The sequence below is a fragment of the Rissa tridactyla genome, chromosome 6, assembly GCF_028500815.1.
Source record: "Rissa tridactyla isolate bRisTri1 chromosome 6, bRisTri1.patW.cur.20221130, whole genome shotgun sequence".
Classification (NCBI taxonomy): domain Eukaryota; kingdom Metazoa; phylum Chordata; class Aves; order Charadriiformes; family Laridae; genus Rissa; species Rissa tridactyla.
This window is the reverse complement of record NC_071471.1, coordinates 27,006,875-27,023,369: the sequence shown is the minus strand read 5'-3', so window position 1 is coordinate 27,023,369 and position 16,495 is coordinate 27,006,875. Positions and strand designations below refer to the sequence as shown.

At 46.4% G+C, this 16,495-nt stretch overlaps 1 protein-coding gene across 3 annotated transcripts; it reads left to right on the top strand.

Annotated features, from left to right (window-relative positions):
• The first annotated feature begins 25 nt into the window (after positions 1-25).
• BDH1 (3-hydroxybutyrate dehydrogenase 1) lies at positions 26-16,240 on the top strand. Of its 3 annotated transcripts, XM_054205204.1 has the most exons (8): positions 26-116; positions 1,365-1,496; positions 4,543-4,615; positions 6,064-6,174; positions 11,336-11,477; positions 12,849-13,001; positions 14,390-14,884; positions 15,640-16,240. In XM_054205204.1, exons 2-7 carry the CDS (start codon positions 1,414-1,416, stop codon positions 14,857-14,859), a joined length of 1,032 nt encoding a protein of 343 aa, XP_054061179.1. In that variant the 5' UTR covers positions 26-116; positions 1,365-1,413; the 3' UTR covers positions 14,860-14,884; positions 15,640-16,240. The 3 variants fall into 3 exon arrangements, with proteins under 3 accessions (XP_054061179.1, XP_054061177.1, XP_054061178.1); XM_054205202.1 differs by having other exon boundaries at positions 14,390-16,240; XM_054205203.1 differs by lacking the exon at positions 26-116 and adding an exon at positions 436-665 and having other exon boundaries at positions 14,390-16,240.
• Positions 16,241-16,495: the final 255 nt, after the last annotated feature.

Genomic DNA, 16,495 nt, shown 5'->3' with positions numbered 1-16,495 from the left:
GCCCGCGCCCGCCCCGGCCCTTCCCCCGGCCCGCCCCCCACCGCGCCCCGGCAGCCGGGCCACGGGCCCAGCCTCATTCAAACGGCAGCAGCGCCCGGCAGGCCCGCCGGCTCCAGGTAATGCGCGGCCGGCCCGTTGCCGCCGCCGCCTCGGGGCCTCCACGGGAGGGGGGCGAGCGGGCCGGGAAGGGTGACGGCGACAACAACGGACTCCTGGCTGCTGGGCTGCCCGCTGACCTTGCCCGCCCGCGGGGAGGGAGGGGTCCATCCGGGCGGGGCAGGCCGCGGCGGGAGGCGCCGGCATCCCCCGTCCTGCGCGGCCTCCGCCTGCAGCCCGCCCCGCGGCGATCACGCGTGGGAGGCCGCGGTCGTGTCCCCCCCGCCCCGGGCCACCGTGTCCCTCCTCCGCGGGGCCGACACGCACCCGCGCGTCCTTGGCGAGCCCGTTGCCGGCGGCGGGGGCCGCGCCCCTGCGTGGGGCCTGCCCGGGGAAGGTCCGTCCCCCCGCCTCCTCCCGGCAAAATTCCTCACAAAAAAAAATTGCGTGGCCGGCCACCGACTTTGATCAAAACCGCCGAATTCCACAGGATTGCCGGAGCCAGCTGGTCCTCCCCAGCCTAGACCTCCCCCTTGCGAGCTCGGTGCCCCACCATTGCGTTTTTTGTGGTAATTTCGCAGATTTTCAGTCGAGGCCTGTTTCCCAGCAGGCCCTGAAGCTGCCGCAGCAGCTCTTCGGCAAAGATGCAAATAAGTCCTAGCAATTAGATACCGATTTTCTGATTTTTTTTTTTTTTTTTGTTTTATCCAAGATGAATATGATTGAAATTAACTTTCTGGACTTAACTTTTGTTCTTGAGCTGTTTTCGCCTCATAGTGAGTTTAATGGTGATTCCCTGTGCATAGTCCAGCATCAGCAGCATCACTTAATTAGAAATGTATTTTTAAGCACATGGCTGTACTAGCTGTAAAGCCCAAGGATTGCTTTGGGAACATGTAACATCACCCATGACTTGAACTTATATTTTAGTTTAAAATTATTTCATATAGCTCACTTGAAATAATATATTCCATGTAAATACCTTAATTTTTAGCTGTTTCAGACAATACAGTTAAAGATATATTAAAGGAGGGGAAATTGTCATTTTCTTTAAATGCCTCCTTGCTTGTCAGTTTACTTATAATCTTTTTCCTATTTAAAAGCGTCTTGAGGTGATTGAAGGGTTGAGCTGTTTATCTCAGTGTGAGGGACTGCAAGGGGGAACGATGAGTTCCTTTGGACTTTATTTTCTTGTTGAAATACATGGAGTCAGCATGACTTACAAAATAATTGAGCAACCGAAACAGAGGTGCTATCTTGTATTGCAGAGCTAAGGAAGAACAGTCTTGCTGTTGGTAGAGTGTGTTAATTGAAAGCATGTTGGCTACCAAGTTGTCCCGGCCTCTCCTGAGCTTCTCTGTGAAAGCCCTGAATTTCAAGGACACACGGAATGGCTTTAGGTAAGTAACTTGGTAGAGAAGAAAGAGTGACATCTTGAGTAAAGCACACATTGAGGGCCCATTTGACTTTAGTGGGACAGTTTATTTACAGAATCCAGGGTGGCTGAGGTTGGAAGGGGCTTCTAGAGGTCATCTGGTCCAACCACCCTGCTCAGGCAGGGCCTCCTAGAGCTAGTTGCCCATAACTGTGTCCAGATGGCTTTTGAACATCTCCAAGGATGGAGATTCCACAACCTCCCTGGACAGCCTGTGCCAGGGCTCAGTCATTGAACAGAGCACAGAGGAGATGGACTCTATATGCAAGGAGGGGTTGGCAACATGTTTTTTTTACACTTGGACAATAATCTGCAGTCAAAACATTCAGTGTCAAGTCAAGGATTTATTCCTGAATATCAGCAAGCAGGCCTTGCTCCAGTGCAAAGAACTGTTGTATATTTCTATGACTTCATTAAAGAGGCAATGAATCACATGAAATGAGAAAGTTGAGAGAGAGGGTTTTAGTGAGAAGTGGAGGTGGGCTGGGTAATGAAGCTGTTTTTTTCTGAACATGAACAGAAAATTGCTTAATTCTAATTCCTAGCTCTGAAAATATATTGCTATATGATGGGAACCCTACTAGTCCAAACTCAAAGCAAGTTGAGTGCTTTTACTGGTTTTGCTTTAGGGCAAGGTTTCCAAACAGTGGTGCATACTGTGTGTACAGTGTGTAATTGCATATTAGCCATTTAAAAGTGGCTCATGGCCTGCTAAGCAAGAGCTGCCACCTCCAGTGTTGTTCTACTGCTGTTGATAGTGGTGTCTGGCACCATCACCGTCAAGGGTGCTCCTGTGACCCTTGGTGACAACAAGGAAGTAGAGACCAGAGATAGCTAAGCTGCTAGAGATTTCCTATGCAAACAGACATAGGCCTTTTATCTCCTATTGACTTCCCCCACACCAAAGCTGCACTGGCAGGAGTCTGCTGTGGCCTTAAAAATACAAATTAATGCTTTATTAATTTGAGAAAAGAATTTTCAGCATTTTTTTTCTTCTTCTTTTGCTCTGCTTGCTGTGTATTTGTGCTTTGTGTGTCTTGTAGTCAGGGCAAAAATGTGTTGAATTTTTTGAAGTAGCCACAAGCTGCTAAACCTGAAATGGAAATAGAACTGTTCATCTGAAAGGCAGTGTTGTCACTATACCAGTATCTTAATGCACTGAGGTAGCATTTATATACTTGACTTTTCAAGCTGAGGACTGCCTTTTTTGGTGTAACTGAACAAAAGTGAATGCATGGTTACAAGCACAGATCCAATTCGAGGACCATCTGTGCATTTTAAAGCTCTCAGTTGTGGTCTCTGGAATTCAGTCATGCAGAATGACAAAAATGGCTCATGGTGTAGTAGTGTACTGCGGGGGCTAACATCGCATATGCATCATAGCTGTTTCCTCTGATGACATTCCTGCTGATCAGCAGCCGGCATCTATTTTATGCCCTTGCCTTCAGGTCAAGGTAGGCAGAAATGTCAAGTAGTTATTCTCTACAGGTTAATGTGAATAGAGTGCAGCAAGTCAGTGCTCTGTAGTGAAATAACAGGACCAGACGTGACACTGAAAAATAAAAATCAAGTTCATGCAACTAAAAGAAATGTTATGAACACTTCTGGGCACTTTGAGACACCCCAAGAAGCTTGTTGAGATAAAAGTTCCAAGCCAGGATTGCAGGTCAGTGATGTTAACACAGACTTTGCTTGAGGACTGACCTTTGCAGCAATTAAATTGGCTGTAGCTATTTCAAGAGCTGATTTGGCTTGTGACACTCAAAATTAGAAAAAGAGCTAAACTGTTGCAGAGAGGTGAGCAGACACTGTTGCCCAAATATAAATCAGCTCCTTTCCCATCTGGTTCAAAGCTTCTGCCCGAGCAGACCTTTTTTCTAGCCTTGTTTTCCCAAGATGCAGCTCAGAGGCCAGGGTGTCCGCAGATTGCTGTTCAGTGTAGCACAGGTCACTCTGGGAGTGCCTGTGATGTCTTAGCAGGAGATAATTGTGAATGATTATGCAAATTCACTTAGAAGACAGAAGAGCGGCCTGAAAGATAAGCTCTGCTGAAGGATAGATGTTGTTAGAGGGGCCAGAGGGTAGATGAAGTACAGCAAGTCTAGCGGAAGGCCAGAAGGCTCTGAGAGGGCAATGCCAGTGCCCGAAGCAAAAATGAAAAAGCTGGTATAATCCAGAGAGGTGGCTGGCAAGGACAGAGGCTAGGGTCACTCTGGTGTGTTTTCTAGGCCCAGTTTTGATGAATGATGCCAAGACCTAAGACAGCGTGATGCTACTGGTAGCATAGCTTTTCTAAATAGAATGTCACTGGAAGGCATTGTTGCTTTGCTCTGGTGTGTCTTTATGAACACAGTTTTTCTTCCTGGAAGTCAGACATACTGTGCAGAGGAGCTTCAGGTTTGCATGGCAGGTATGCTCAAAGATATAATGTCTCTTAGCTTAACGGTTGCAAAAAGGGGATATAAAATCTAAGAGTATCTAAGGCGTAGGCACTGCAGAGGGAGAAATGTCACCCAAGATGACAGAAGGGTGGACCTGTGTGTAAAAGCAGTGTGATAGATCCAAGCAGATTCAACCTTAGGCTAGGTATCAGAGACAATGCCACCGCAGAATACTTTCATCAGATAAATTAATAACTTCTCCTACCTCAGCTTTGTGCAACTCTAAGTGAGAGCGTTGTTGCTGTTGGAAATGAAAACACCCATTTTGTGGGTGGAAACAGCTTTGTGCCTCCAGATCAGGAGCTGCTTTGGAATTCTTGGTTATATCCAGACAGCTTCTGCAGCTGGAAATAGCATCAAAGTCTTTTGAGAAACAAATGTTTCATACTGTAGGAAACAGGCTCAGACTAAGGAGAACTGTAGACTGGATTCTGTCTTCTCAAATGACAGTCTACATCATTTATATAGGCAACACCACATTCCTTTTCATGTGTATGCTGCAGCACCAGGGTATAGACAAGATATTCCATGCCTGATTGTTCTATTGTTGGGTTTGTTCTTTTTTAACAGGCCTGTGCAAAGGTTTTGCTTCCCTGTCTTGTCCCCGTGTGGCAGCCGCTCTTATGCAAGTGAAGTTGATCAGGTGAGTGTGATTGTGGTTTCCAGGAACTAGTTCTGCTGAGCTGGGGTTTTAAAATCCCTGAAGCCTGTTGACTAAATTCTTCTTTCTGATTTGCCAGAAAGACTCTGAGCTGGACCTCTCCAACATACTCCACATTCTTTCCTAGCACAGAGCTGCCATTGACGTAGCACGGTACATGCTGCTAGGGATGGAAATAAACAATCAGACTAGTGGGTTTTTTCTATTTTTGGAACTCACTCGGCAAATGAAATCTTCCACCTTAGAGTGGAGGGAATTTGCATGACAAATTTTTAATAAAGCACACTTTCTGGAGTATGGTTGTATAAAGAGATGTAAATAAATCGGTGTGTCCTCACCTCTTGATCTGGAGAGTGGCCCTCTTCTTTAACAGCTGTCTCCTTGAAGGTGCTAACTTGCCAGGAACAGTGCCAGGTAAAAGAAAGGGGGATGTTTTGCCCTCTTGCCTGTCTTGTGGCACAGAACTCAGCACTGTAGCAGTGCTAGAGCATGCACATTTTGCTCCATAACCCTGGGTCTCAGGAGTCCAGATAGGGTCCTTGCATCACTGCTGGACTTCCAGTGTGATCCTGATCACACTGTATGATGTATGCTGGGGAAAGCCAAATTTCTAGTTTGTTAAAAGAGATGAGTTGGAGTGAATTGCAAGTAACTATTACCTAATCCCACCCACTGCAGCACTTTGCTGCACATGCACTTGTTTCTGGAATGTCTGACACACTATGCAGTTTTTAACATGTCACTAAACTGCTACCTATCTTTGCGTTAGAAGAAGGGGTTTGGAGAAGGAAGGAGGTGTACTTCTATTTAAATCCTAAGTTAGCAAAATAAGACGACCAAAAAAACCAGCCAAACAAAAAGACTGATGACCAAGTGGTCTTAATTTCAAATATTAAACCCGCTTGATTCTGTTTAGCTTTTAAAACCCAGTGCTAGAGGGTTTACAGGATAGAGAAAGATGAGGTCAGTAAGGTTAACCCATATCCTTTCTTCAGTCAACCTATCTTGCCCGTGCCCTGCAGGCTGCACGGCACAGAATAGTGGACTCCTGCCTGCTTTGAACATACAGGAACAGTCCCTACTGATGGGAAAACATGCCTTGGGAACTCTCTGGTATATTTTCAGATTTCAAGATGGATGTGAACTGCAAGAGCATGGTGATTTGCTTGGTCTCTTTTCCTTGAGAGCCTGTTGCCAGAGGTGCTCAACTTCTCTTTGTCTTGTGATCCTGCCTCACTGGAGTGAACTTGATACGAAACCTTTGTTTCTTGTCTTCAGGAGGCACTGGGTGGCAGTAGCTGGCAATGAGTATAGAGAAAGTCCCTGGAACGGACTGCTCCTGGCCAAGGACATGGTTTTGTTCTGTGCACTGCAAATCACTGATTTCAAATACTCAGTTCCAGTGCATTTTGTTCTGTTTTGTTTTGCAGATTGGCAGCAGAGCTGTGCTTATAACAGGTTGTGACTCAGGGTTTGGATTTGCCTTGGCGAAGCACCTTCATGCCAAAGGGTTCATTATTTATGCTGGCTGCCTGCAAAAGGTAGGGAAAACAAAAAGTGTATTCTTCACCTATGGCACGTGGACAGACACGTAGCAAATCCAGTCTTCATTCTGTAAAGCTTTCTGTCAAGGAGAGGGAGGGTGGTTGGTAGCCCAAAGGGAAAGACGCAGGTGCTTGAATTTCATAGAGCGTAACCTGGTCTAGACCAGAACCAGGCCTGAACGGTATCTAGTGAGGTTTTTATCTGAATCGCCACCTTGTGGTCTGTTCCATATCTGGTGGACTGGAACCCCAAATCTAATTTTATGGGCTTATCCATAAACAAATTTTGGAATCAGGTTGAGTCTGGACCTTTCGCCCTGCTCTCAGACTATACATATTTACGCAGGATTTATTTTGATTAATTGTGACATACACCAAGCCACCAGTGATTTTATGGCATGTGGTAGGAGCATATTTTTCTATATGCATGAGTACAGCCATGCCTCAGTGTGTATTGAGGGTCTCCTGAAATCGCTGTGAAGGCGATAGAATTCCACTAGTGCAAAGGGAGCAGAATCAGGCCACAAATAGCTTAGTGACGTAGTCTTGATACACTCTGCAGGAGCGCTCTGTATGGCAGTCAGAGATGGCCTGGTCGTGGAGGACAGGAGGGAGGTTTAGCCTCTCTCTCCTTATGAAGCACTGCATTTTTTCAGCTGCGTGGCCATTTCCCAACAGAAACAAACTTACTCCTCGGGATATCCTGGGGTGGGTCAGTTATTTTGATCCTAATGTTTTAGCTCACTCATGACCATAAATGTATCTTGAATAGTTATATTATTTAAAGAGAACTTGCCACCTGTTTCTTAATGTTATCAATACTTCTTCTGCTGTTATTTTTTCCATTATTACTAAGTTTTGCTTAAATTACTAGTTTCTTTCTGCTGCGTTTTTTCAAAAGAGAAGTTTGTGTTTTGATGGCTCTGTCCCTTGTGGTGTCTCAGCTCTGGGTCAAGGGTTTATTTGTTAACCTGAGCTCCCTCTACAGGCTTCACAGCAGAACAAGACACTTAGACACTGCTGCTTTTCAAAAGGTGTCAAGAAGGGAGCGGGTAGATGAATACATTTTTGGCAGATGTTTCTACTCAGCCTTTATAACTGAAGATCAATGTTAGAGAATGTAAGAACGTTGCAGACTTACAAACCACTGTTTAGAATAATAGCCTGCCTCTATGTTGACAGGAGCCAAAAATTTCAAAGCTGCAAATTTACTTCTGGGTTTCACTTCCTCTGCCAGAAAGACACAATTTTCAGTGAGCATGTCTTTAACTGTCACTGAAACTTCTCTTCCATTTTGGTGTCTTCAGTACTCATTCTACTGAATGCATGTTAGTGGAAAATCTTGGCCTCTGACAATTTTGACATAAGCTGACATGCAGCAGCATGCCAGAACTCTTTTAGGCTTTGATCAATATCTGTTTCCTTGACAAAAATCATCAGAAAGCTTTGCTGTATCATTGGGTAATTAAATATTGCTTCTTTAGGTGGACTCACATCCCATGTTCCAAAATCTGTGTGACTATGGCAAGGCTGGTAACAGCAGTTGTCATCAGAAAAACACTGTAAAATGCCAAAGCTCCTTAATTAACAGGTTGGCCTCCTATGTGTCTTCAGGCCATATACTTTATGTAGAACTGCTCTGTAGAACTAAAACAACTCCAGGAGACTGAGCTGATTTCTCATTGTGACACAGGTTTCACTAGCAACATCATAAGCAGAATTCTGATTGGAGTGTAATTATTACTGGTGCTGATTTTAGGGGCAGAAAAAGCTTGGTGTGGTTTTAGATACTACGTAAAAGTGGAGGTAGAAATAAGAAGCATTATCTTGTGCTTGGGTATATTTCACCTAGCCGTGACAGAGAGGAAATGGCTATGAAACTTCAGTGTTATTTTCAAAGACTGTTTTTCACAGCACACCTGCACATCAGAAGCATACTCCAGCTTGGGGAGCCATCGTGTCCTCAGGGTATGCATTGTTCTTAGGAACGTCACATCCTTATTGCAGATTAAAAGTGTGTGCAGTGCTGACTCTTGACCAAGAAAGGTTTCCTAAAGTGGCCAGATCCTGAGCACCTGACTATTTTTACTGAAGGAAACCTGAGAGAGGTGTTTAGAGCCATGACTGAGGGGACCCCAAGGATGAATCTGTGCTAACAGTGTGCTATTTCACACACAGTTTCTTCCTAACGTTTTCACTGGCAAATATATTCATGTTAGAGTTGTGTTGATGCTTCATTGCCAAAAGACAGTGGTAGACTGGATCCAATGAATGATCACATTGCAGCTGTCTTATTTTTTCCTCTTTGGTTAATAGCTGGAGGAGCCAGCTGACACAAGATGAAGAAGGTATTTTTCCATCAGTATCTGTTACCAGTGGACATATGTGATGTTTGTCACGGCTGTCAGGAGTGTGATGGAACCCCTGTTTGCTTTGCTTTGTGTGCTCGGGCCTGTTGGGGCTTGTAGGGGGAGGAGAAGGCAGAGGTTATCTGAGCAAGCCAGCATACAGGTCTATTACTGTAGGGCTCAACAAGAGTACTCAGAGCCACAGGGTGTTACATACCACTTCAAGGACACACTGATAAAGATACAAGCTGAAGCTCATGCGCCCCAAAGGGTGACTGTGGAAAGAGGAAGATGAGGCAGTGTTGTGATTTTTTGGTATGCAAGAGCTGGGCCCTCTTGTCATGGGGACAGTGGACCTTGGGGCTGAGAGCAGAGATGTATTGGTCTCTTGGTGTAGCATGAGAAGGTCCTTCCAGTGCTGTGTATGGGCCCAGGGGTTGTGGGACAGGCTGCATCCCGTGCCAGGAAAGCATGACACAATCACAGGGTGCCTGATTTTAACAGCACCAATCTGCCTTTTCTGAAGAGCCAAGGGAATGGCCCTGTGTGTCTGGGTTAATGCCCAGAGTCCAACTCTTGGCCAGGATCCCAGCCCCAAGGGTCCCTGTCCAAGTACCCACCTCCACGTGGGTAGGAGGGGAGGAGGGATGTTGGCTGGGGATGCTCAGCAACCATGTAAGGGAGGAAGAAGAGGATGCTGTGAAGGTTCTATTAGAGCTTACGAGGCCTCTGAGGTTGGTGTGTTGCTGTGGCCCAGAGATTTTGTAGCACCTCACAGACCTGGAACTGGGGAAAGAGGCACTTTGGCCTTATTGTTCTTCCTCTTCCCTTTAGCCATATCTGCTATTTCCAAGGAACTTGCATGCTTGCATTTGCTGATTCCCTGTTGGCATTCCCACATGTGCCACTTGTATGCTTTTCAGTGCTTTGCCATACACACTGGCTTTGGCACCACAGTGCTTTTGAGTGCGCAGCAAACTTAGCACAAAACTCTATTTTCAGTCACCGTAAAAACAAACACCACTAAGCTGTGCATGAGACTTTTAACTGCTCCATTTTGTATGCAATACGCTTCCGTGTGAAGAGAGTGCAGTAGATGCCTTCTCTTAAGGACGAACACTAACCGGTATTAACAGTCTGCGGTGGAATAAGGAACGGTGGAGGAGATGTCAGGTACCTGAGTTAGTGAACTGTCTGTGAGTACAGTGGATAAGCCCAGGAATGAGAGGAGCCAGGAAAAGGTTTTTTGGAAGATGGGTGGCACAGAGACAGGGGGATGTATGGCCACCCTTGTGTGGTATCTAAAGCGTGGTGTCTGAAGGGAACTCTTGCTCGGGGGAGTAAATGGGCAGCCTGGGTTCAGACTGCAGAGGCAAGCACCATCTCACTGACAACTGACTGCTGGCAGTCTCTGATGGGGAGTGCCTGTGGCTCTAGGTGTTCAAAACAATCTAATGTCATTCGTCAGTCAGGAAACAGCCCTCCTATGAAGAAATGGCCTGTTCCACCCCAGAGAAAAAAAAAGCTCTCTATCCAAAAAAGCCTCATCTATCAGGAGTGAAGAGCATTCTGATGCTTGCCTGCTGATGCTGACACAGCAAGTGGGACTACCTGGAAGGCTGAACAGTGGGGGAAGAAGAGCTGAGCAGCTGCCAGATGATCCTGTGGGACATGCTCTGTGTCTAGCCTGTTAAAAGTAAAAGAGTAAAAGACTTCTAGTGAGGGATGATATTGAGGGGACAGAGGGAGTTGCTTACAGTAAAGGCAAGGATGTGATTATTTTCAGAGCTAGACCTCACTTCCTCTACAAAAGTACCCTGGAATGGCCAGCACAGTCCAGTAGCCTATAACCATGGGAACGGTTCAGGGATAGTCCCAAACTCATATTAATATCCCATGTGTGTATCCCAGAAGCACCGTAGCCAGGCTTCACCACTGTGAAGGGACTAGCTCTGGGCTTGGCGGCCTTGTTGCTAGCAGCGTTTGGCCCATATGAAAGGTATCTCAGCGGCTGGCTGCAGTTAATTGGCTGGGCTGTGAGTGGATATGTGTATACTGGGGGAATCTGTTGTTCTTAGCTGAGAAAAAAAGAGTGGAGATGGGAAATGGGAGTGAAAAAAAGTTCATGGGAGGGAGCAGAGAAGAGAGCAAAATGCTGAAAAGACATTGGGGAGAACTGCTAGCAGGCGAGCTGGCCAGGCACTTGATGATTGGACTCTGTAGGAGTCTGTTGGAGGCAGTTGGTAGGTTTCCAGGCAGTGGGAGCTGTGTGAGTAGATCAGCTGAAGGGAGAGAGCAGTGGGCAGGCAGTCCTCCTTCTAGGACTGTCACTCCCAGAGCTGGCAACGTGACTGAGAAGCATGTGCAACATACATGTGCAGCCACTCACCAGCTATTTTATGCCATATCCCCGCTGTGCTATTTGCTGTGACCCATATGCAAGCTACAGTGAGGATGGCGCCACATTCCCACCACTGCGGCAGTGGGGTATATCTTGAACTCAGGAGCTTGTACTGGGCAGGAGTTGCCTTGCTGGGGCAGGTCCAGCTCTGGCTGCTTTCTTGGCAGTCAAAGCAGTTGGTACCGCTGACTGCGTGGCAGGGTTCATGGTCAGATGGAGGTGCTCGAGGAATGGTGTTCTGCAGGAGCAGCCCTGTCTGTTCTCCTTCCTCTTAGAGCTGCAGGAGTGTCCTGCTTATTCTGTGACTGCCCTGTGCACTCTCTTTTGCTTGATTTCATGGTTGCTATGCATTTGATATTCTACACAAGCTCTTTGGCCAGATTCAAACCAGAGCTTTGTTCTCCTCTAGGACAAGGGAGAGGGTGGCTCCAAGGATCTGGACAACATGAAGAGTGATCGAATGAGAACTGTCCAGCTCAACGTGTGTGACAGCAAAGAAGTGGACCGAGCAGTGGAGCACGTGAACAGCAGCCTGGAGGACCCAGAGAAAGGTACACGGGTCACATAGGTGGCAGGAGCTCCCTCAACTGGGCTCTGAGAGCATTTTCAGGGCATATTTCAAAAGCTGAGCACATGGTTGAAGGGCACAAAGCTTTGAGGGGCAGCAGTGCGGAGCAGATGGCCCGTTTAAATGTTGTGCCATATCAGAAAGCAGCTCGCCACTTAAGATGGCATCTACAAAGAAAACTGCTTTTTTTCTCCACTAGCTCCTATAGGGACATTAGCAGAAATCAGGGAGGTGTTCAAGGCCCTGGGATTAGTGCTTTATTCCTGTGACCTGAAGTTTATTGTGACTCCCTTTATGTTGTAAAACCTGCCTAGTGCCCAAAGATTGGGGATTAGCAATGGAAATGTCTCCCCAAAACTTTCAAAAGGCAAAGTAAATTAAGAGTTTTCCAAAGGTTTTTCCATGAAGCCAGCTGAGTATCATTCATGCTGTTGCAGATATTACCATACATTATAGATTTCAGAGCTGAGGGGGTAGCTGTAACTGACTTTCTTAGCCTGCCTACCTCATTCTGCTGATGTGATGACAGCAAATTCTGCTCCAGTATGGTGAAAATCCCAGTTGCTCATGCATTCCTGAAACCTTTCCGCCCTTTGGTGAATGACATTTTTCCCCTAAAGAGCATACACACTTCAACACATGAAGGTTGTTTAAAAGCAAAACAACCAGTAATGTTTTATTTTGGAATTTGCACAAACCTATTTCTTCTACTTTTTTTTATATTTAATTTTTACATATGGATCTTCTATATAAATGAAGTTTTCTAGCCCTGTATTCTCAAGCATAGGCCAGGATGAAGTTACCTTTTCTGGGCTGCTTCTGGGAACACAGATCTGGACACAGTCAGTCAACAGATAACACTGAGTTTTTCTAAACAGCATGCCTACGTCCCCCTTCACAGCATTGCAGGCATTCTAGTTCTTGTGGTGACACAAGGGATTTTACTTGGAAAGAATTGCTCTTTTGTTTCTTACAAGGTCTTTCCTATTCTTATTATTTGCATTTAGAGACTATATTTTGCTTCTTTTAAAAAAATCACGATGGATAAAGAGAGTGGCAAGGAGAACTGCTTAGACAAGGCTGAAGTTCTCTGCTGATGTAGAACTTCCCAGGAAGCCTTATTCATGGTACTTTGTGGCTGCTCTGTTGGGCAGTACAGGCAGGTCCTGTTTGCGGTTATAGTTGCTCAGGAGACTGAAGTTCGCTCTGGACTCTCTTCTGTCTGGAATCTGTCATTACAAGTCGTAACGAGAAGCCCTGTTGTGTTGTTCAGTAATCTATTAGCAGGGCCTTTTCCACGCTGCTCTCATTAGTCTCACAGAGGGAGAGCTTTATGCTTGATTTTGTCTTCTAGGGCTCTGGGGGCTGGTTAACAATGCTGGAATCTCCACATTCGGGGAAGTTGAGTTCACCAGCATGGACACCTACATGGAGGTAGCTGAAGTGAACCTGTGGGGGACTGTGCGAACCACCAAGGCTTTCCTCCCGCTCATCCGGAGGTCAAAGGGTGAGTGATCTCCTCCTTATGGGCACTCCCTCGAGCAGGTCCCTCATCCTGCCCCATGTCTTGCTGTGTTAGAGGCTAAAAGGTCTGTTATGCTTCTCTCTGCACCACTGGCCACCTTCATACCTTTACAGACAAGAGTGTGTGAACATGCATGAACACAAATGGCAGATTCCCTAACCGCTCTGAGTTACACGGCAAAGCAGCAGTCATGAATACCATCTGTGCTGCCTTCTCCTGCAACATCCCACACAAGATCTAATCTGTCGTTCCTTCTTTTACCTGCTCAGAAGCTGCAGCTCATTATAAATTCCCATGCCAGGAGCAATCCTCCCCTCTATACAAAAACCAGCTGTGCCAGTGCTGGCAGGGTGGGCAGCAGCAGTGTACTGTGAAGTGCTTCTTGCAGGGAAGTTGTCAGCTGTGCGCTGTGTTACTTCGGGAGCTTGTTACAAATGGGTTTGTCCAGCAAAGGAATGCAGACCTGGAGGTTGCGTGGGTCTCAACATAAAGGGGCAAAAGCTTTCCTGTACTGGAGCCAACTACCTGACTAAATGAGAGTATTTTTTACTCTTGAGGCATCTGCAGACGTTAACAATGTTGTCCTGTGCTGCAGACCTGGGCTGTATGTGGCCCAGGCAGCATTTCTTCCACCATGGAAGCATATCCACTTCTGTGGTCAAAGTTTCTCTTTCTAACACAGCTCGGCAATGAGCACTGATAAAAAGTGCAGGGAACTGCAACCTCTGATTATTCTGCAGCATCCAGTCTCCTACTAGCATTCTCCCCAGCCAAAATGGATGGCTTCAGGAGAGGAGAAAGTCCCCAGCTCTGTGCCTGGAGACATAATCCATCTGTCACACAGAAAAGGGTGCAGTGGGTTTAGACTGCTCTGCCCGTTTGTGGTGCAGGAGCAATCCATTCCCTTTTAAGAGGCAGACACTATAAGCCACCATTGTGCTCCTGGATTTTGTGCCTTTGACTTGCAAATAAACAAGCTCAACCTCGGTGCCAGAGGCTTTCCTTGCTGCTCTTTGCTCTTGTCTGGGCTCAGCCCTGATTGCTGCTGAGCAATCCTGTTTCCCACCGTGCAGGCTCTGTCCAGCCTCTCCTCTTCCCTGTAGCACCGAGCTTTGCGTGTCACCATATGCCTGTTCCCTCAACTATAATGAGCCAGGGAGCACAAGCAATGAGCTTGTTCTCCTGCCTGAAGGCCGTTGCATAGGGCAGCAATGCTCAGATAGAGCCACGAGCAGGTCTGCCAGGCAGCCCCTTCGGATGTGCAGTGGGCTGGTGGATGCACGTTCAGGAATCTCTTGGGTGGTGTGTGTCAGGTATCTGCTCTGGATCAGCTCCACAGCTCAGCTGTGCTTTTCCTGGCCTCTGTCTAGGTCGTGTGGTGAACATCAGCAGCATGATGGGTCGGATGGGCAGTCCTGCCCGCTCACCGTACTGCATCACGAAGTTTGGAGTGGAAGCCTTCTCCGACTGCCTGCGGTATGAAATGCAGCCCCAGGGGGTGATGGTCAGCATCGTGGAGCCTGGCAACTTCATAGCTGCCACCAACCTGTACAGCCCCGAGCGAATCAAAGCCATAGCCGACAAAATGTGGGACGAGCTCCCTGAGATAGTGCGCAAAGACTATGGCAGGAAGTACTTCGATGAACAGGTCAGCAAGATGGAGACGTACTGCAACAGCGGCTCGACAGACACCTCGCCAGTCATCGAAAGCGTTGCCCACGCCCTCACCTCCACGACCCCCTACACGCGCTACCACCCCATGGATTACTACTGGTGGCTGCGCATGCAGATTATGACGCACATGCCTGCTGCCATTTCAGATCGGCTCTATGTCTACTGAGGCCTCCCACTCTTAGGCTACCCAGGTGGGAAATTTGTTTTAAAGAGAGCATTGTACACGCTTCCCATTAGTCCTTTTTAAATTTTTCTAACCTCATTCCAGAGTACTGTATTTTAGCTCTAAAGGGTTCATTTAAACATCTGACATAACCTACAGGGCAGTAATTTGTAAGGGATGCTTCATAGGCAGGAATACGTTATGTTTGTGCAGGGACATTGATTCTTTGCTATTTATTTCATGTAATCCTTTTTTTTCACCTCAAATGTCAAGTTAAAATCATTATTTAAACTGTAATTCTTCTGAAGTGTTTTCAGAATAATATCTGCTGATGGCTGAACACAATCGCCACAATTCCTGCCTAGGACGCAGCCTTCACACCATAAAACAGAGGCCCTCCATGCTGTAATGGCAAACCACTGCCTCCTGATGACAAAGAGCGTCCAATAGACTTCTCCAGGCCTGGTCACAGTAGCACAAGGCAGAGCAGAGACTTCTTTAGGGATCAGAACTCAAAATGCTCAAGGTGCTGAAACTGAGCAACTGATCCTGTCCCTTTCTCTCTTAGAATTATACTGACGAAACCTACAGAAAAAGAACCAGTCTGCTTTTCTTGCATACTTTCTTGCAAAGGGGTTCAACGATCCAGGGACTCAGTCCAGCAGACCTCTCCCACATGAGTTTTTTACTCAGATGAGCATTCCTGTGAGTGTGAGCAGCTTTACGCACAGGTCCGCAGGCGTCAGGATTGGCCCGTAGTAACATTTCTCTTCTCTTCAACAGTAATTGAACATCAGCTCCAGGCTTAGTTTGGAGAAGAGTTTCACTCCAGCTCCTGTAATTTGGGAGGATCACCGCTGAGCAGAGGGAAGCAGGAGGGTTGTAGTCACATCAGCGAATGCCATTCTTACCAGGGACCTCAGAGTTACACCGAAGTATTTGTACAGCACCTTGCACAGAAGGGCCTTAACCCTCACCAGGGCCTCTAGGCACTATTGCAGTGCAGGTGATGATAACAGTAATAACTCTCATCAAAGGAGTCACTGAGCTGAAATACATCTGACATGATGTAAATCCAACAGAACGTCCATAACAATAAAGTTAACTTTATGAGCAGTTTCATTTCCATGATGGTTGTTTACACGTCTGAGAAACGTTTGTTTTGTACTGTAAGAAAAGAAAAGAAAAAAAAACATAGAAGAGTCTTTCATAGGGAATGCAGAAGGAGTTCACTTTTTTAAGCTGAAAGGCAAAAAAAAAAAAGTAATTAAAATAACCATTGTTAGTGAAGTTAAAAAGAAGGGATCTCACATGCTCTAGTAACATACCGTGACATGATCAAGCCCCTTTGGCTTAATAAATGTATACAGGAATGATAACAAAATTCAGAGGCTCCCTCTCTTTATTTTTTAAATATTTAAGGTGAAAAGCTCATATTCTCTCGTGGTGCTTTTTTTTTAATTTGGTGAGGTTCATGCCTGTTATGCACACGCACTGCTTTTGGAGGCTGATGTGCAGTCTTGGGTCTTACACAGATAAACACAAGGCTTGGATAGCACAAGACTTCTATATGAGTACCAGATGTATTCTGCATCTCGTGACGAATGTGCCTAACCCCTGGGCTTTGTGTATTCACAGC

Excerpts from the sequence above, each read along its gene's own strand:
- BDH1 (XM_054205204.1), top strand. The coding sequence starts at position 1,414 with ATGTTGGCTACCAAGTTGTCCCGGCCTCTCCTGAGCTTCTCTGTGAAA. Across the intron at positions 11,478-12,848 it reads CCTGGAGGACCCAGAGAAAG|GGCTCTGGGGGCTGGTTAAC; the intron begins GTACACGGGTCA and ends TTTGTCTTCTAG. Across the intron at positions 13,002-14,389 it reads GCTCATCCGGAGGTCAAAGG|GTCGTGTGGTGAACATCAGC; the intron begins GTGAGTGATCTC and ends GCCTCTGTCTAG.